At 44.6% G+C, this 20,289-nt stretch overlaps 1 protein-coding gene across 1 annotated transcript in view; it reads right to left on the bottom strand.

Annotated features, from left to right (window-relative positions):
• The window catches only part of LOC139173999 (synaptophysin-like protein 1), a 39,059-nt gene extending 20,630 nt beyond the window's left edge, over window positions 1-18,429 (bottom strand). Inside the window, exon 1 of the mRNA XM_070763994.1 lies at window positions 18,131-18,429. Within this exon, the coding sequence (XP_070620095.1) occupies window positions 18,131-18,199 (69 nt within the window). The 5' untranslated portion in view covers window positions 18,200-18,429. The remainder of the gene's footprint in view (window positions 1-18,130) is intronic.
• Between the last annotated feature and the right edge of the window lie 1,860 nt (window positions 18,430-20,289).

Raw genomic sequence — 20,289 nt, 5'->3', positions numbered from 1 at the left:
CATCTTAGCCCGCCCCTTCCCTAAGTAAGGCTCACACTTAAAGCCGGGAGGGAACCTGTTGTGCAACATTTTACAACTTGCTTCAGTTATTGTTTAGCACGAAATCTTCCCTCCCCAAAAGGTTGCACTTTGGAATTAAAACTGTGAAGGGCAACCGAAGAACAATGGAAAGATGACTGAGTCAACCCAGGTATCTTCCACTCAGAATAGCCTAGGGATTAGAGCAGTGTTTCCCAACCTTGGCAACTTGAAGATATTTGGACTTCAACTCCCAGAATTCCCCAGCCATCGAATGCTGGCTGGGGAATTCTGGGAGTTGAAGTCCAGATATCTTCAAGTTGCCAAGGTTGGGAAACACTGGATTAGAGGGAGTGTCAGGCCCGGAAGCCATTTTGGGCCTTTGGATCTGTGGAAAACTGGGAGGATTGTGTAGAGCTGGGAGTTATCTAGTCAAAATAACATTCCTTTCTCCCCCCAAGAGTCAAGGCCACTCTGCCCTGCGCCTGGAGGCCTTCAGATTCGGGTTTCCCCATATGTGCCAATGTGATATCTCTAATAAAAGGGAACTTTGAGGAAACACAAGCCTCAGAGTCTCTTTGCGTTTGGGGTATGTATGTACACTGCTCAAATAAATAAAGGGAGCACTCAAATAACGCATCCTAGATCTGAATGAGTGAAATATCCTCATTGAATATTCCATTTGCACAACTAGTATTCCATTTGCACAACAGCAGGTGAAATTGATTGTCAATCAGTGTTGCTTCCTAAGTGGACAGTTTGATTTCACAGAAGTTTGATTGACTTGGAGTTATATTGTGTTCTTTAAGTGTTCCCTTTATTTTTTTGAGCAATGTATGTATGTATGTATGTATGTATGTATGTATTATTGGACTTATATGCTGCCCTTCTCCAATGACTCAGGGCAGCTCACAGCATAAACAAAATACAAAAACCAGTTCAAAAGTCCAATATTTAAAACAATCTAAAACTTCAAATTTAAAATCATTCATCCCTACTCACTTACACCAGTGATTTTCAACCTTTTTTGAGCTGCGGCACATTTTTTACATTTACGAAACCCTGGGGCACATTGAGCAGGGCGGGGCGGGGGGCTAAAAAAAGTTTGGACAAAAAAATCATCTCTCTCTCTCTTCCTCCCTTTCGCTCTATTTCTCTCTCCCTCCTTCTCTCCCTTCCTTCCTCTTTCTTTCTCTCTCTCTCTCCATCCCTCTTTCTTTCTCTTCCTTCCTTCCTCTCTTTTTTGCTCTGTTTCTCTCTCCCTCCCTACCTCCCTCTATGTCTTTCTCTCTCTCTCCTTCCCTCCCTCTCTCTCTTGCTTTCTTTCTCTCTCTTGCTCTCTCTCTCTTGCTCTCGCTTTCTTTCTCTTGTTCTCTTTCTTTCTCTCTCTCTTGCTTTCTCTCTCTCTCTTGCTCTTGCTTTCTTTCTCTTGTTCTCTTTCTCTCTCTTTCTTTCTCTCTCTCTTGTTCTCTTTCTCACTCGCTCGCTCTTTCTCTCTCTTGCTTTCTTTCTCTCTCTGAGCTTCGCGGCAGACTTGACCATGTCTCACGGCACACTAGTGTGCCGCGGCACACTGGTTGAAAAACACTGACTTACACCACAGCCACACTAAAGGCTGGGGCTAGATATTATAGTTCCCCTTTAATATCTAAAGTTTAGATATTAAAGGTTAAGTTTTTAACGCCTTCTGGAAGGCCAGGAGAGTGGGGGTGGTACGAATTTCCAGAGGGATTTGGTTCCAAATGGCCGGAGCCACCACAGAGAAGGCTCTTCCCCTAGGCCCCGCCAGACGACAATGCCTGGCTAATGGAACCTGGAGAAGGCCGATTCTGTGGGACCTGACCGGTCACTGAGATAAATGAGGCAGAGGATGGTCCCATTCCTGTTAGTTGGAACCCTGACAGGGAGAAGAGAAGAAAAGAATTTTCCTCACTGGCTCTGTTGATTTTCTTGTGCTATTACAAACTTCCCCTTTCCACCAGGCGCTTGCATAATTATTACCCAATCTGAATAGAAGCGCTGAAATTGAACACAACCAACCACACCTTTGGGCTGCAAAACTAGTAGGAAGAAGACAAAAGGTCCACTTGGATGATCACACGTCAGAATAGCAAAACCTAGAAATCTCCACATACTTTAAGGCTCCACAGGCCTTAAAGAGCCAGCTACACCTTTCTCTGAATAGCCCTGAAATACCATGAGAGGGACTTCTAAATCTACGGTTTCTATAGGAAGTCCTTGACTTACAATGGTTCGTTTAGTGACTGTCCCAAACTTACAAACGGCATTGAAAAAAGCTTTTCACACTTACAACCACTGTACCATCCCCATGGTCACATGATCCAAATTCACATTCATAGAAACATAGAAGTCTGACGGCAGAAAAAGACCTCATGGTCCATCTAGTCTGCCCTTATACTATTTTCTGTATTTTATCTTAGGATGGATCTATGTTTATCCCAGGCATGTTTAAATTAAGTTACTATGGATTTATCTACCACGTCTGCTGGAAGTTTGTTCCAAGGATCTACTACTCTTTCAGTGAAATAATATTTTCTCATGTTGCTTTTGATCTTTCCCCCAACTAACTTCAGATTGTGTCCCCTTGTTCTTGTGTTCACTTTCCTATTAAAAACATTTCCCTCCTGGACCTTATTTAAGCCTTTAACATATTTAAATGTTTCGATCCTGTCCCCCCTTTCCCTTCTGTCCTCCAGACTATACAGATTGAGTTCATGAAGTCTTTCCTGATACGTTTTATGCTTAAGACCTTCCACCATTCTTGTAGCCCGTCTTTGGACCTGTTCAATTTTGTCAATATCTTTTTGTAGGTGAGGCCTCCAGAAATGAACACAGTATTCCAAATGTGGTCTCACCAGCGCTCTATATAGCGGGATCTTAATCTCCCTCTTCCTGCTTGTTATACCTCTAGCTATGCAGCCAAGCATCCTACTTGCTTTCCCTACATTCACGGATTCTCATTCCCGCTGCTACAGGCACGCTGGGCGTGCAGCTTTACTTCTTACACAGAACAGAAGCTGCACACGCAACACAACTTTTGCTACCGGTGCGCCATCCCTATACGTACCGGTAGCAACCCAATACCGGTTGCAATGTCCCAAGGTTACATAATCCCTTTTTGTGACCATCCTACAAGAAAAGTCAATAGGGAAGCATGATTCACTGAACAACTGTGTTACTAACTTACTAACTTAAAAACCGCAGGGATTCATTTAACAACTATGGCAAGAAAGGGCGCAGAGTAGGAGAAAATTCACTTAACCAATGTTTCGCTTAGCAAAAGAGATTTAAGGCTCAATAATAATAATAATAATAATAATAATAATAATAATAATAATAATAATTATTTATTAGATTTGTATGCCGCCCTCTCCGAAGACTCGGGGCGGCTCACAAACAATAAAAACAATATTATAACAAAACAAATCTAATATTTAAAGAAGCATATAAAACCCTATCATATATTTAAAAACCAAACAGCACATTCATACCAAACATGAAACAAAATATAAAGAAGCCTGGGAGGAAAGGTGTCTCAACTCCCCCATGCCTGGCGGTATAAGTGAGTCTTGAGTAATTTACGAAAGACAAGGAGGGTGGGGGCAGTTCTAATCTCTGGGGGAAGTTGATTCCAGAGGGCCGGGGCCGCCACAGAGAAGGCTCTTCCCCTGGGGCCCGCCAAACAACATTGTTTAGCAGAGGTGGTATTCAGCCAGTTCATACGTGAACCTTTGGCGGAAATTTGGCCAAGGTTGCTGAACCGGTAGCGATGGCCAGCTGGCCACACTCCCAAACTGGTCACCTATTCGCTGCTCACTTGCCCATGTTCATCATTGTCATGTTACTCGTACATGCGTATCACATTGCATTGCAAGTCTAATGAGGTGCACATGCGCAAAGATCATGGCAGCGACGGCACAGCAGCAGCCTCTGGTACTTTTCGGCAGCCTGTGGCCAGCTGTCGCAGCTGCAAAACAATTCTCAAAACAGGTGGTGGCTGGGAGACTTCTTTGATGGACACTTTCTAGCAGCGGTGTTAACTGTCTGGGGCCCGCCGAAAATTCCGGTCTGCTTGCCTTCCGGACTCTGGACAAGCCATCGTGGAAGGTAAGCAGCCTGGACAAAGGGGTGGAGGTGGTGGAGGAAGCAGGGCTAGGACCAGAGCCCCTAAAGGAGGGGAAACGGGGGGGTTCCACTTACCAGCCGCTACCTGTATGCTCTCCGGGATTGTTGTGGGCACATGTGCATTCGGTGGGCGCATTCGTGCCTGTTGGCACAAGATTTGGCTTCCGCGCATGCACAGCAAATGAAATCTTGTGTGAGAATGCTCGTATGCACGATATTTTCCCAAAGGTCCCACAGAGTGTATCTTCTCCAGGTCCCGTCAACTAAGCAATGTCGCTTGGCGGGACCCAGGGGAAGAGCCTTCTCTGTGGTGGCCCCGGCCCTCTGGAAGCAACTCTCCTTGCCTTTCGTAAGCTACTTAAAACCCACCTCTGCTGTCAGGCATGGGGGAATTGAGATCCTCTTTCCCCCTAGGCCTTTACAATTCTATGCATGGTATGTCTGTATGTATGTTTGGTTTTTATATTAATGGGTTTTTAATCATTTTTAGTATCAGATTACTATTGTACACTGCTTTATTGTTGCTGTTAGCCGACCCGATTCTCCGGAGAGGGGTGGCATACAAATCCAATAAATAAATAAATAAATAAATTTTCTTTGGTTCCATGCATGCAAAGAAGCAAAAAAAAAATCGGTGAAATCTTGCATGCGAGTGTCCTTGTGTGAGATTTTTTTTGCTGCGTATGCGCAGAAGCCAAATCTTGCACCGACATGCATCAGGGCATGGATATGCATGCACATCTCAATTTCCGCTTCCGGAACCCCTATCCCAGCCATACCGGCTGCAACCCATTCCTGGAAACGGGGGCAAACTGGTGAAGGGAGGGCGGGATAGGTGAAAATTTCAAAAAATTTCCTACCTTTTTCTGTGGGCGTGGCTAGGTGGGGTGTCATGTGACTGACTGAGTGTGTGATATCAAGTTGGCCACGCCCACTCAGTCACATGTCCCTACCTAGCCACGCCCACTGAACCAGTATTGAAAACTTTTGAAACCTACCACTGGATTGCAGGTCAAAGATTGTCTGTATGTAAGAACTCACATAAACAAGTATCTTCTGTTTTCATTCTTTCTGAAATCTTTCCCTTGGGAACAAAAGGCTTCAGTGAACAGGAGAAGAAAATACAGAACTAATTTGCAACCCTGTGGCATCTGCCGCAAATCTATTTTCAAAATTTAATTTTGGCGTCCCATCAAAGGCAGTGTTGTAAGCGGCACTATCTTATGCTATGATTATTATTAACTTCATTTTTTAAAGAAATATTATTCGCTCCCTGGAGTCATCCAGCATAACCTGCAAAAAGAAAAGCCCGTTTCTATAAATAAATAAAATAAACAAATAATCTATCATTAAAAAAGCCCCAGAATTTTTAAAAAATCAAAAGATCAAAAGGCAGCCTGGTCCCCTAGTCTAGTACTGTAGATCAGTGTTTTTCAACCAGTGTGCCGTGACACACTAGTGTGCCGCGAGACATGGTCAGGAGTGCCGTGAAGCTCAGAGAGAAAGAAAGCAAGAAAGAAAGAGAGAAAGAGAAAGAAAGCAAGAGAGAGAAAGAGCAAGAGAGAGAGAGAGAGAGAACAAGAGAGAAAGAAAGCAAGAGAAAGAGAGAGAAAGAACAAGAGAGAAAGAAAGCTAGAGAGAGAGAAAGAAAGAGAGCAAGAGAGAGAGAGCAAGAGAGAGAAAGAAAGCAAGAGAGAGAAAGAGAGGGAGGGAGAGAGAAAGAGAGCAAAAAAAAGAGAGGAAGGAAGGAAGAGAAAGAAAGAGGAATGGAGAGAGAAAGAAAGAGGAAGGAAGGGAGAGAAAGAGGGAGGAAGAAAGAAATAGAGCAAAGGGGAGGAAGAGAAAGAGAGAATTTTTTTGTCCAAACTTTTTTTAGGCTCCCCCCCCCCCCGCTCAATGTGCCCCAGGGTTTCGTAAATGTAAAAAATGTGCCACAGCTCAAAAAAGGTTGGAAATCACTGCTTTAGATGAAAGTTTTTTAAAGGGTAAAGCTAAAGGTTCCTCTTACACATACGTGCTAGTTGTTCCCAACTCTAGGGGGAGGTACTCATCTCCGTTTCTAAGCCAAAAGGCCAGCACTGCCTGATGACGATTCTGTGATCATGTGACTAAACTCCGAAGGCGCATGGAACCATGTCACCTTCCCACCAAATGGTCCCTATTTTTCTACTTGCATTTTTACATGCTTTCAAACCGTTACGTGGTGCTAGGGATTCGAACCGTCAAATTACGGACTTTTCTGATTGAGAAGCTCAGTGTCTTAGCCACTGAGCCACCTTTGGGCTTCTGTTTAAAAGAAAACACAACGTCTGAAGAGGACAATTAACACTTTCTTTCTCTATATTCCCCTCTGGGTTTATTTTCTTTGCCTTCATTGTTCCTTTGTCTTGTGATATTTTTGTGAGGGTTTTTTGTATTAGTCTCTGTTTTAAAAAAATGTTTTAACCATTGTTAAACCACCCAGAGTCACTAAGAGCCTATCCATTTGACAAATTATTATTGATTTATAGCTTGCTGGAACAAATCAATAATATGTATGGTTGGACCTCAGAAATATTGTGGGTTCGGTCCAGACCACTGCAATCAAGTAATATCACTATAATCACATACATGTTTTGGTTTCCCATTGGCCAAATTATATTTACATTATACTGTAGTCTATTAAGTGTGCAAAAGCATTTTGATTAAAAATTTAATTACCTTAATTAAAACTACTTTATTGCTAAAAAATGCTAACCATCCAGAAGTTGTAATCTTTTTACCGGTGAAGCATCTTGTAAAAACAAAACAAAAACCACCCCACAATATCTGTGAAGTAACGCAATGGGAGAAGCCAAATATGTTTAATAGCTAAAGTCAGGGGTAGGCCAAGTTGGCTCTTCTATGACCTGTGGACTTCAACTCCCAGAATTCCTGAGCTAGCATGATTGGCTCAGGAATTCTGGGAGTTGTAGGAATTCTGGGAGTTGAAGTCCAAAAGTCATAGAAGAGCCAACTTTGCCTACCCCTGGCTAAAGTGATTCACTTAATAGCAAAAAAAAAAGTTTGTAAAATTGAACATGACTCAATTCAAAACCTCCTTGCTTAGCAATGGAAATTCTGACTCCATTTGTGGTCATAAGATGAGGACTTCCCGTATTCAGAGTAAGTCAACTGTGATTGTGAAGAGCTGGAGAGGATCACCCAACTGCAAATTCAGTTTAAGTGTAAAGCGGATGATGTCAGAGTAAGAACAAGTGATTCAGTTATAGGCTGCCAAACTTTTTACTGCCACGCCATGGGCGTGGCTTATTTTGTGGGTATGGCTTGATGGTCATGTGAGCAGATGGGAGTGGCTTGACAATCATATGATCAGGGGGCTTAAAGGTCATGTGACTGGGTGGGAGTGGCTTGCCGACCAAGATTGGGGAGGGGCGGCATACAAATTTAATAAATAATATAATAATAATAATAATAATAATAATAATAATATAATAATAATAATAATAATAATAATAATAATAATAATAATAATGTTTTCAAATAGGTGCTTGGACTCTTTTTCAGTTGATTTAAGTCACATTATTTGAATAGCCACAAAAAGAACAAAGGATAGACAGCATTATTTGAATGAGGAGCACAGTAACGTTTTAAGGTTTTGTACTGAACCCACAAGGTTCAGTATGATAACAGATTAGGCAAGTACCTCAATTTTCTTTCACTGCTGTAAAAGTTCAGTTCTAGATAATGATTAAAATGATTAAAGAGTTTATGGGTAAAAACATACTATTTAATTATTTCCTATTTTAAAAGTAATTAAGGATCATACTAAGGTACAAGAGAAGGAAGGGCAATAAAAAACTATTAAGTATTCAATAAATAGCGCATAAACCTACTACCCCCACTGCGTTTCCCACCCCTGTGGAGGGAGCAGCCCATTTCCTTAATAGGAAAGTGAACACAAGGACAAGGGGACACAATCTGAAGTTAGTTGGGGGAAAGATCAAAAGCAACATGAGAAAATGTTATTTTACTGAAAGAGTAGTAGATCCTTGGAACAAACTTCCAGCAGACGTGGTAGATAAATCCACAGTAACTGAATTTAAACATGCCTGGGATAAACATACTGTATATCCATCCTAAGATAAAATACAGAAAATAGTACAAGGGCAGACTAGATGGACCATGAGGTCTTTTTCTGCCGTCAGACTTCTATGTTTCTATGTTTCTATTTCTGAAGTTATTGTGAGGGGTCTGAACTAACAAGCCAGGAAAACGATGTTGGAGTGGGCAGCTCCATTAAGAAATCAGCTCAATGCAATTGTTGTTAGAAGAAGCAAATTCCCAACTACGCATTTGTTCTGTCGGGCTCTCTGGTAGACTCCTCCCAAAAATTCACAGGTACAAATTTCAGACACACACACGTTTGAAAATTCAAAGCAATGTCCTTTATAATGAAAATTCACTTAACCTAAGCCCTCTTTTGGGATAGCAAAGAGCACTCGTCTCCAAACAAACTGGTAATTTGTGCAAGTCCCTTATCAGTTCTGTGATACTTAGCTTGCAGCTGTGAAGCAATTCACAGTCCTTATTTCACAAAGTGAAACACACTTTGCTCTGGTTTAGTTTCAAAGTGGGGGAAAATCAGCACACAAAGGTCGAAGTCAGCAAGGCAGGCACGAAACACAATGATCAGATAATCCTCCACAATGGCCAAACCCACAGGCTGCTATTTATAGCAGCCTCACTAATTACCACAGCCCCACCCAACCACAGGTGGCCTCATTTTCTTTGATAATAATCTCTCAGTTGTTGTTGCCTATGCATCGCTCTCCGCATGTGTGGCTGTATCATTAACTCTTGTTCTGAATCCAAGGAGGAGCTAGATAATTGATCTCCTACTGAGCTGTCTGCCACACTCTCCTCCTCCCTGTCACTCATGTCTTCTTGGTCAGAGGAGCCTTCATCAGCAGATTCCAACGGGGGGGGGGGCAAAACAGGCCTGCAGCATGTGGATGTCTCCCCCACATCCACAGTCCTTGGGGCAGGAGCTGGGCCAGAGCTAACCACAACAGGCATCATTAGGGAAGGGATTAAGAATAAAAATGCCAAGATAATGCTCTTACATTGTAGGATATACCCAGAAATCTACAGTGCATACATAATCCCGAATAGTTCTCTTTGCCAACCCTTTTTTTTTTAAAGGACAAAATACAACTGGGAAAAGGATAGCAGAGAACAACCCAAAATCATGCAAAACTTGGACGCTTTCTGTTTCAGAAACGGTTAAAATATTTGTGGCTCTGAATCCATGTTGAGGGCTGCAGGCTTCCAAATATTTGGTTACCAAGCAAAGAATAACAACAGTGGGATTTGTTTCCTTCTCTCCATTGCTGACAGCCAGAGAGGCCACTGGTTGGTCAATGAAAGAAGCAAAATGCTTTCCTGGAAGCCTCAGCTAGCAAAATTATTTCTACATGATGTTCTTGGAATAAATCTTGCCCAACGTTATCATGTGGGAGGCATCATCCTCTCAGAATCATCAATTTCCTTGGGTTTTCTTCTCCCTGGCATTTCTACTAAAGCAACTGTCAGGGTTCCAAGTAAGGGAAGGAAACTCCAAGGCTTGAGTTCCCTCAAAGTTTTATTTGATTAGAAGATTGTCATATAAGCACGTCTGAGGAAAGCCGAATCTGAAAGCTTCTGGGATATCCCCACCCCAAAAAAAATCCAAACTGGCACCCAGCTATCCATCACATCATCCAATCAAAGCACTGTCCCAACTGGAGATGCTTCCCAGGGACACCCCTCCAGATGCAGGGGCAGAGTGACCTTGATTCTCGGAGAAAAGAATGTTATTTTGACTACATATCTCCCCAGCTCCATGCAATTTTCCCTTCCCTCTCCCAGTTTCCCACAGCACCAAATGTGGCAGGCCCAAAGATCCGAGGTCCCCAAAGACAGTTTCCAGGCCTGATAGCAACTTCTTTTGATCTTGCTCCTCGAACTTCCAAGGTCAGAAACAGAATCTGTACTGGCCATCTATCTGTCTATGGGCCACCCGTCTGACAAGAGATTGTGGGTGTGTGAGGTTGTGCCATCTGGTGTGTCAGGAGCGAGGAACAGAGTTCAAAAATACAAATTTATTTCACACTAAGCTATTTAGAAACATAGAAACATAGAAGATTGATGGCAGAAAAAGACTTCTTGGTCCATCTAGTCTGCCCTTATACTATTTCCTGCCCTTATACTATTTCTTAGGATGGATATATGTTTATCCCGGCATGTTTAAATTCAGTTACTGAATTAAATTAAATTAAATTAAATTCAGTTATGTATGCCTGGTTTTTATAATAAGGGTTTTTAGTTGTTTTATTATTGGATTGCTATATATTGTTTTTATCACTGTTGTTAGCCGCCCCGAGTCCACGGAGAGGGGCAGCATACAAATCCAATAAATAAATAAATAAATAAATAAATTTACCAACCATGTCTGCTGGAAGTTTGTTCCAAGCATCTACTACTTTCAGTAAAATAATATTTTCTCATGTCGCTTCTGATGTTTCCCCCAACTAACCTCAGATTGTGCCCCCTTGGTCTTGTGTTCACTTTCCTCCTGAACCTTATTTCACATATTTAAATGTTTCAATCATGTCCCCCCTTTCCCTTCTGTCCTCCAGATTATACAGATTGAGTTCATGAAGTCTTTCCTGATAGGTTTGATGCTTAAGACCTTCAACCATTTTTGGACCCGTTTAATTTTATCAGTATCTTTTTGTAGCTGAGGTCTCCAGAACTGAACACAGTATTCGAAATGTGGTCTCACCAGCGCTCTACACAGCCGGATCACAACCTCCCTCTTCAAAAGAAACTGAGCTCCTGATGGTCAAAGGTGAACTGGCGATAATTGTCAATGGACTTCACGGGTGGATGGAACTAGGCTTCATACATGGGTGTAGAATTCTCCAGCCAGCTATGATGTGAGCTAGAATTCTGTGCTCCAGACAGCCATTCTATGCTCCAGCCAGAATTCTGTGAGTTGAAGTCCACAAGCCTTAAAGTTGCCAAGTTTGGGGATCCCTGCCTTATATATAAGTCTAAGGCAGGGATCCCCAAACTTGGCAACTTTAAGACTAGTGGACTTCAACTCACAGAATTCTGGCTGGAGCATAGAATGGCTGGAGCACATTCTGTCTGGAGCACAGAATTCTAGCTATCAATTCTATCACTTCACAGAGTTTTACAGCTCTGTCTCAGCGGTTTACAGTCTCGGGATATTTTCCCTAACAATCTGGGTCATTTTACCGTCCTTGGAAGGATGAAAGGCTGAGTCAACCTGAAGCCAGGCAGGATTGAAGGAATCGAACTCCTGGCAATGAGAGCAGAGTTAGCTTGCAATACCACATTCTAACAGCTGCGCCACTGCAAATACATGACAAGACTCAGAGATAAAATCGAAATTTATTCCCACAATAAATGCATTTTTGCCTGGTACTATCAACTCTTTGCTGCAGCTTATACTTTCAAGAGTAGAGGACCTCAAGTGTGCAAAAAAATTATGCTTTTCCCCAATGGAGCCCCAAACAACTGGGGCAGGTCACCATCCATATCTAATCAGTCCAGTGCAGGAGGGAAACAATAGGAGCACGGCTCAAACAAGCTTCCTGCTATGGAGTGACTTGTTTTTATGCGCATGAGATTTGATGAAGAACAAAATCTCATGGAAAGCAGAGTAAAGATGCTATCGAACCACTTTGTCTTCCATTTCCTGTGCAGTGTTTTTTAATTCCCCTCTACTATAAAGCAAGGGTCAGAACACTAAACTAATGCAAAGATGTACCCATTAAATCAATATCATGATTTAGAGCCCAAAACTGATTAACCCTTAATTTAGCGTGAGCCAGGATGGGCTCTAAATCATGCGGCACACAAATCTAATAAATAAATAAATATTGATTTGATGGGTACTGATTTGTATTGGGTTAGTGTTCTTCTGACCCATGCTTTATAGAAGAGGGGAATTAAAAGACACTGAACAGGAAAACAGAAGACAAAATGGTTCGATCGCATCCTTTACTCTGCTTTCCCTGAGATTTTGTTCTTCATTAGTTGGGGGAAAGATCAAAAGCAACGTGAGAAAATATTATTTTACTGAAAGAGTAGTAGATCCTTGGAACAAACTTCCAGCAGATGTGGTTGGTAAATTCACAATAACTGAATTTAAACATGCCTGGGATAAACATACAGTATATCTATTGTAAGATAAAATACAGGAAATAGTATAAGGGCAGACTAGATGGACCATGAGGTCTTTTTCTGCCGTCAGTCTCCTATGTTTCTATGTTTCATCAAATCTCATGTGCATAAAAACAAGCCATACTTGATACTGATCTAATGGATCGTGTATTCATCTAAAAATGTTTAAGATCTTTCCCTGCCAAGATACAAACTCTCCCTGAATAGCAAACAACTCCCACTTCTAATAGCAAACAACACCCGCTTCTAAAGTAGGACTCCACCCCATAGCAAAACTACAGGCAAACTTTTACTTAGAAAGAAAAACCGAAAGCAACTTCTCCAGTCAAGTCGTAGTTTAAATTCTCCTCCTTATACAGTTCTTCTTTACAACACAAGACAAAGAAAGCCTTGGACGTGAGCATCCCCACCCACTCTCTAGCCAGAACAATCCCGTAACACCCGATTCATAGTCTACCTCTATGGCAGGGGTGTCAAAACTCAAATTTAATCGTGGGCTGTATCATCATCATCATCATTATTATTAATTGGATTTGTATGCCACCCCTCTCCGTGGACTCGGGGCGGCTAACAACAGTGACAAAACATAATGTAAAAATCCAATACTAAAACAGCTAAAAACCCTTTTTATAAAACCAATCATACATACAAACATACCATACATAAATTGTAGAAGCCTAGGGGGAACGAATATCTCAGTTCCCCCATGCCTGACGGCAGAGATGGGTTTTAAGGAGCTTACGAAAGGCAAGGAGGGTGGGGGCTATTCTAATCTCTGGGGGGAGTTGGTTCCAGAGGGCCGGGGCCACCATAGAGAAGGCTCTTCCCCTGGGCCCCGCCAACCGACATTGTTTAGTTGACGGGACCCGGAGAAGGCCCACTCTGTGGGACCTAACTGGTCGTTGGGATTTGTGCGGCAGAAGGCGGTCCCTGAGATAATCTGGCCCGCTGCACCAGGTTTATGTTTGACTTTGTGGAGCCAGGACGGGCATTGCCAACTCGATGTCACTCATTTGACTTTGAGGGACCAGGGTGGGCATGGCCAGCTTGTCACTTAGGTTGGGGGGCACCTGTGATGGCTCTGCCAGTGAAAATGGGTTCCTGAGCTCCGTTTTTGTCTGCGATGGGTCTCCTGCAACCCTGTGCCGGTGAAAACAGAGCTTGGGTGGGCTGCGTGCAGACTTCCCGAACTCCGTTTTCGCTGGCAGAGGCACTGCGGGCTAGTCCTTTGCAGGTTCCAGGGCGGCCCCATGGGGCAAATCCAAGCACCCATGGGCCGAATCCAGCTTTGGTGTCTTGAGTTTGACACCTCTGCTCTATATCTTTTTCTAACCACGCACCCCTCAATTTATTGAACAAGACTGCCCCCAACATGACTTGGCTGTGGGAAGAAAGGAAAGACCCTCATCATCCATGGTGGACTGTAGTTCTGATTATTATTCTCAGCCAGTTGAGCACCAACCAAAGGGGTTAGACTCCAATTCCCATTAGCCATATGGAGATGGAGCTGAAAGTGACCTGAAATCACCCCACGGAGGACCATGCTCGACATAAATCTCAGTATCTCAGGCTTCCCTATGATAGAACTTACAAATCACCACTTACAATCCCTATCCCTGTTGTTTGAAAGGCTTATGAAATTAGTATACAGTGTTCCCTCGATTTTCGAGGGTTCGAACTTCGCAAATAGCCTATACCACGTTTTTTAAAAAAATATTAATTAAAAAAAATACTTCGTGGGGTTTTTTCCTATCCATCCTGACAAGGAGTGGCTGTGGGTTTTGCCTCCCAAGGACAATCCCATCTGTCCGTCCATTACCCTGGGGGGAGAATTACTGACCCCCTTGGAGGGGGTTCACAACTTAGGCATCCTCCTCGATCCACAGCTAACATTAGAGCACCATCTTTCAGCTGTGGCGAGGAGGGTGTTTGCATAGGTCTGCCTGGTGTATCAGTTGCGACCCTATTTGGACAGGGAGTCATTGCTCAGTCACTCATGCCCTCATCATCTTGAGGTTTGACTACTATAACGCTCTCTACACGGGGCTACCTCTGAAGAGTATTTGGAAACTTCAGATCGTGCAGAACGCAGCTGCAAGAGCAATTGTGGGGCTTCCTAGATTCGCCCACGTCTTGTCAACACTCCGTGGCCTGCATTGGCTGCCGATTAGTTTCCGGTCACAATTCGAAGTGTTGATAATGACCTATAAAGCCCTACATGGCATCTGACCAGAATACCAGCGGCCGATAAGGTCCCACAGAGTTGGCCTTCTCCAGGTCCCGTCGACTAAACAATGTCGTCTGAGGGAAGAGCCTTCTGTGTGGTGGCCCCGACCCTCTGGAATCAACTCCCTTCGGAGATTAGAACTGCCCCCACCCTCCTTGCCTTTCGTAAGTTACTGAAGATCCATCTATGTTGCCAGGCATGGGGTAATTGAGAGATCCCCAGGTTATTATGGTTTATGAATGGTATGGCTGAGTTGTATGGTTTTTAATGATATGGGTTTAGATGTTTTTTAAGTATTGGATTTGTACATTGTTTATTACTGTTGTGAGCCCCTCGGAATCTTCAGAGAGGGGCGGCATGCAAATCTAATAAATTATTATTATTATTTGTATTTAAGGTACCCCCAAATTCCCAAACGAAGTATACAACTGGGGATTTTATTTATATTCAAATGCTTTCTTTCCCAGAATTCAGACACTGGACATCATTTAAAAAAACCCATTAAACCAGTCATCCTACCCAATATCCTACCCAATATCATCATCACTGCTATTTTAGCCACTGACCATCCACTGCAGGATGAAGGTCTCTTCTGCACGTTCCCAACCAATCTGATCCTGAGCTTTCTTTTTTGCCAATTGGGCCTGCAATATTTGCTGACCCCACAATATATTCTAAACCAGGGTTAGGCAAAGTTGGTTCTCCTGTGGGAGCCACGCTAGCTCAGGAATTATGGGAATATGTCACAGAAGAGCCAACTTTGCCTACCCCTGTTCTAAACCAATGTTTTGTTTTGTTTTTAAAAACTTGGCAACTTTAAGACATCTGGGTTTCAACTACAGTACTTGATTGGGGAATTCTGAGAGTTGAAGGCCACACGTGTTTAACAGTTTGCCAAGTTTGAAAAATCCTGGTCTAAACTGTTGTATGGAGTCTTCCGTACTTTCTTCCAGAGTTTCCATTCCCCGGCTAGGCAACCTTTCTCCAACAAGCTGTTACCTACAGTTTGTAATGAAACAACATCAACAACCAAGCTCGGAAGAAAGTACAGGTAGTCCTCGACTCACAACAGTTCATTTAGTGACCAAAGTTAAAACGGCACAGAAAAAAGTGACTTACAACTATGTCTCAAACTTACGACCGTTGCAGCATTACCATAATTGGGTCACGGGATTTACCTTCGTGTGCTTGAGAGCTGACTCACATTTATGATGGTTGCAGTGTCCGCTAGGTGTGTGTGTTTGTGTGTGTGTGTCATGATTCCCTTTTGCAAGCTGTCAGCGGAGAAGCTAGATTCACTTAATAACCGTCTTCCTAATTTAAGAACTGTAGCGATTCACATGGAGACAAACGTCGTAAAACGGGTCAAGTCCACTTTAAGAAATGTTGGGCTTTAATGAGAATTGAGCCGAGGTGGCGCAGTGGGTAGAGTGCAGCACTGCAGGCCACTAAAGCTGACTGCTAGATCTGCAGGTCAGCAGTTCAAATCTCATCACAAGGTTGACTCAGCCTTCCATCCTTCCGAGGTGGTTAAAATGAGGACCCAGATTGTTGCGGGCAATATGCGGGCAATATTTATTTATTAGATTTGTATGCCGCCCCTCTCCGTAGACTCGGGGCGGCTAACAACAGTAAAAAACAATATAAACAAAAGTAGTTTAAAAACCCCAATTTAAGAAACTAATCATACATACAGACATACCATGCATAAATTTTGTAAGCCTAGGGGGAAGGGAATATCTCAATTCCCCCATGCCTGACGACAGAGGTGGGTTTTAAGGAGCTTAGGAAAGGCAAGGAGGGTGGGGGCAACTCTGATATCTGGGGGGAGTTGGTTCCAGAGGTTCAGGGCTGCCACAGAGAAGGCTCTTCCCCTGGGTCCCGCCAGACGACATTGTTTAGTCGACGGGACCCGGAGAAGGCCAACTCTGTGGGACCTAACCGGTTGCTGGGATTCGTGCGGCAGAAGATGGTCCCAGAGATCTTCTAGCCCGATGCCATGAAGGGCTTTATAGGTCATAACCAACACTTTGAATTGTGACCAGAAACCGATCGGCAACCAATGCAGACTGCGGAGGGTTGATGTAACATGGGCATATTTGGGAAAGCCCATGATAGCTCTCGCAGCTGCATTCTGCACGATCTGAAGTTTCTGGAACACTTTTCAAAGGTAGTCCCATGTAGAGAGCGTTACAGTAGTCCAGCCTCGAGGTGATGAGGGCATGAGTGACTGTATTGTGGTTATTGGTCGAGGACCCATCTGTCCCAAGGACTCCACGATTCATGCCTGAACTACAAATACTGTACTCGCTTTCTGTTGTCATAACTTGTTGCAGCCCGCAGTCCAACCCGCCAGTCTTTTTATCAATAAATCAAACTACAGTGCAGGAAATACAAACAACGCCTACAATTCCCTTGTAAGGGCCACCATCTGGTAAGCAGCAGAGACAAGGTGCCATTTTGCTCTCTTTCCCCAAGAATAAACTTAATACCACAGCTTCTTCGGGGGGGGGAGCGGGGGGAAGACGCCCTTTTCATCTCCACAGCTCCGGGTTCAGAAACACCCCCCCTCAAAAAAAAAACCCCCCACGATCGTTTTCGCTTGCAAGAAAAACCCACCCCCAAGATCCCACGTTAAACCTATTCTGCCCCCAGATCGCTTAGATAGAAGCCTTTCTGGATCGCTTCGGACAACGTTTAAACAGGATTTTTGGATCCGGGATTTTCTTTCTTGGGAGGAAAAAATTAGGGCAGCGGCAGAAGGTGTGTGTGGGAGAATCACGCACACAACCCCACCCGATTTCAGGAATGGGATCTGAGAGTGGATCCTTTGGAATCGCGGGAATCTCCGGCCGCAGATTGCACGGGTTTTAGGGCACGTGGCCGACGGCGCAACTCTGCGACTGAGGCGAGGAGGGGGAAGACTGTGAGGGGAAATTTCTTTCCCAAAAATAGACCGCCGGAGGGTTTTTAAGCCAGAAAGTTTCCTAGAAAGAAGCCAAGCCTTCGAATTTCGCAGGCCGGAGGCCCCGCCTGGTGTTTATAAATCCGGCGGGCGAGCGGGGGGGGGGGGGGGGGAAGAAGAACAACGGGAAGGAAAGGGTGGGAGATCGGAAAAAATGCAGGCGGAGGCGCTGGAACGGGGCGAGTAGGGCGGGCGGAGGGAGAGAGAGAGGAAAGTTCACCCGAGCCTAGCACGGGACAAAGGGGTGGGGGAACCGGCTGCACCCCCCTCAAAAAAAAAACCCTCGGTTTTAACGGTGGAGGTCTGAGGTAAATCTCAAAGTGCGGATTGCGCACGCGCGCTGGTGCCCCACGGTCGCGCGTGGCGGGGAAGCCTCCCCCCCACCTGGTTTCCTCTTTCTTTTTTTTTTGGCGGTCCATTTTCGTGCCTTCGGGCGGGCCCTTGCGCGGCATCCTGGCTTTTGCGCTCCGCAGCCCTTGCGCGCGGGCCCTGCTGGCTTGGGCGGCTTCCCGCCGCCGCCGCCGCCCAGAAAAACTTACCCATTGCAGGAATTTGATGAAGCCCAGCGGCTCCTTGGCGGGCCCCAGATCCAAACTAAACCCGGCCATTTGCAAGCGGGTGGCGAGCGGAGCGCTAAAGGGAGGCGTCTCTTTCGTTTCTCGCTCCGGGAAGGCGGAGCGGGGCAGGGCAGGCCGGGGGGGGGGGGTGGAGAGAAAGGGGGCGGTTACGGCCGAAGGGGCCGCCGGCCTGCCTCCTACCTGCGGGGCTGGCGGGATTTCGTGGCTCGGCTGGCGCTCCGCCCCCGCGGCTTTGCAAAGGCGACGGGCCCTGCAGCAGCTGCTGACGGTCGGGCAGCCTCCGTTAGGCCAGGGCCTCTCTAACAGGGGTCTCCAACTTGGGCAACTTTAAGACTTGGGAACTAAAACTCCCCGAGGAATTCTGGGAGTTGAAGTCCACAAGTGGCCAAGGTTGGAGACCCCTGCTCTCTAGAAGCCGGCGGGGCCCCTCTTCCTCCAGGGCTCGCTGGATTTTCTGAGCATTCTGCTCGCCCGTTTTGCTGTGTCAGGGTCCCCAAACTTGACCACTTTAAGACTTCTACACTTTCAATTCCCATAATTAAGGGGCGTGCATTAGTGCACCATGGTACCTTCATCCCCTGTCCTAATGTTTCTTTTATTTATTTATTTATTTGGGGTGGCTCAGAACAATAACAACAATGTAACAAATCTAATACATTAAAAGAAGTCTAAAACCCATTATTTAAAAACATACAACACACTCATATCATACATAAATAATATAACCCAGGGGCTCAGCTTCCTCATGCCTGAAGACATAGGTGGGTCTTTAATAGCTTACAAAAGGCAAGGAGGGTGAGGGCCCCGGCCCACTGGAATCAGCTCCCCCCAGAGTTTTGCACTGCCCCCATCCTCCTCGCCTTCTGCAAGAGCCATTTATGCTTCCAGGCTTGGGGTGATGAGATCTTAGCCCCCTGGCCAACAAATGTCTGTGTGGTTGTTGTCTGAATGTGTATGTTTGATTTTAACATATCTGGGGATTCTAGATTATTTGTTTAGTGTAAATAATTGCATTTATCTATTGCATTCTGTTGTTTTTATACGTTGTAAGCTGCCCCGAGTTCTCAGAGAGGGGTGGCATATAAATCCAATCAATCAATCAATCAATTCGACATTGGAAGTTTTAAAGAAGAGATTGGATAACTACTTGTCTGAAATGCTGTAGTAGGGTTTTCTGCTTTTGGGGGGGTTAGACTACAAGGTCCCCTCCAACTCTATTCTGCTATCATCATCATCTATTCATGGCTTAATGGCCTTACCAGTTTTCCATAGTCAATGAGGTGTTGATGCTCTACCAAGCAGTCTCAACCTCTTGAGTGGGTAGGAGCTATCCAGCAACTAACAGCTGACCCTGTTTTAGCTTAGGACAGTGATGGCAAACCTATGGCACATGGAGCCATATTATTATTATGTCAGTACAACACAGCAAACGAGATCACTATGCTGGATTTCGTATTTCATCACCAGTCGGGCGCTTCCCAAGCACCTAGGACTGCGTGATGTAGCGGCGAATTATGTTTGCCGATCCCAGTAAAGCGGCCTTTTGCAATTGACAGATGGAGATTTTGTCAATTCCAATGGTTTTCAAATCTCCGCTGAGATCCTTTGGCCCTGCGCCCAGCGTGCCAAGTACCACTGGGACCACTTTCACGGGCTTATGCCAGAGTCGTTGCAGCTCGATTTTTAGTTCTTCGTATTTCAGTAATTTCTCTAGCTGCTTCTCCTCAATTCTGCTGTCCCCTGGGATTGCGATGTCGATGATCCATACTTTCTTTTCCTCCGCAATCACAATGTCTGGTGTGTTATGCTTCAGAATTCGGTCAGTCGGAAGTCGGAAGTCCCACAGTAGTTTTGCTTATTATTATTATTATTATTATTATTATTATTATTATTTATTGGATTTGTATGCCGCCCCTCTCCGTAGACTCGTGCCCCAGCTCAGCTCCAATGTGCATGTGTGTGCCCGCCAGCTGATTTTTGCCTTGCACAGAGGCTCTGGGGAGGCATTTTTTGCTTCCAAAGAGCCTCCAGGGGGATGAGGGAGGGCGTTTTTACCCTCCCTCAGCTCCAGGCAAGCCGGCTGGGCCTGCTAGAAGTTGGGAAACAGGCTGTTTCAAGCC

This window comes from Erythrolamprus reginae, chromosome 11 (genome assembly GCF_031021105.1).
Source record: "Erythrolamprus reginae isolate rEryReg1 chromosome 11, rEryReg1.hap1, whole genome shotgun sequence".
In the NCBI taxonomy this organism is placed as follows: domain Eukaryota; kingdom Metazoa; phylum Chordata; class Lepidosauria; order Squamata; family Dipsadidae; genus Erythrolamprus; species Erythrolamprus reginae.
Note: the sequence above shows the minus strand (reverse complement) of the source record. Positions and strands in the feature narration are given on the sequence as shown.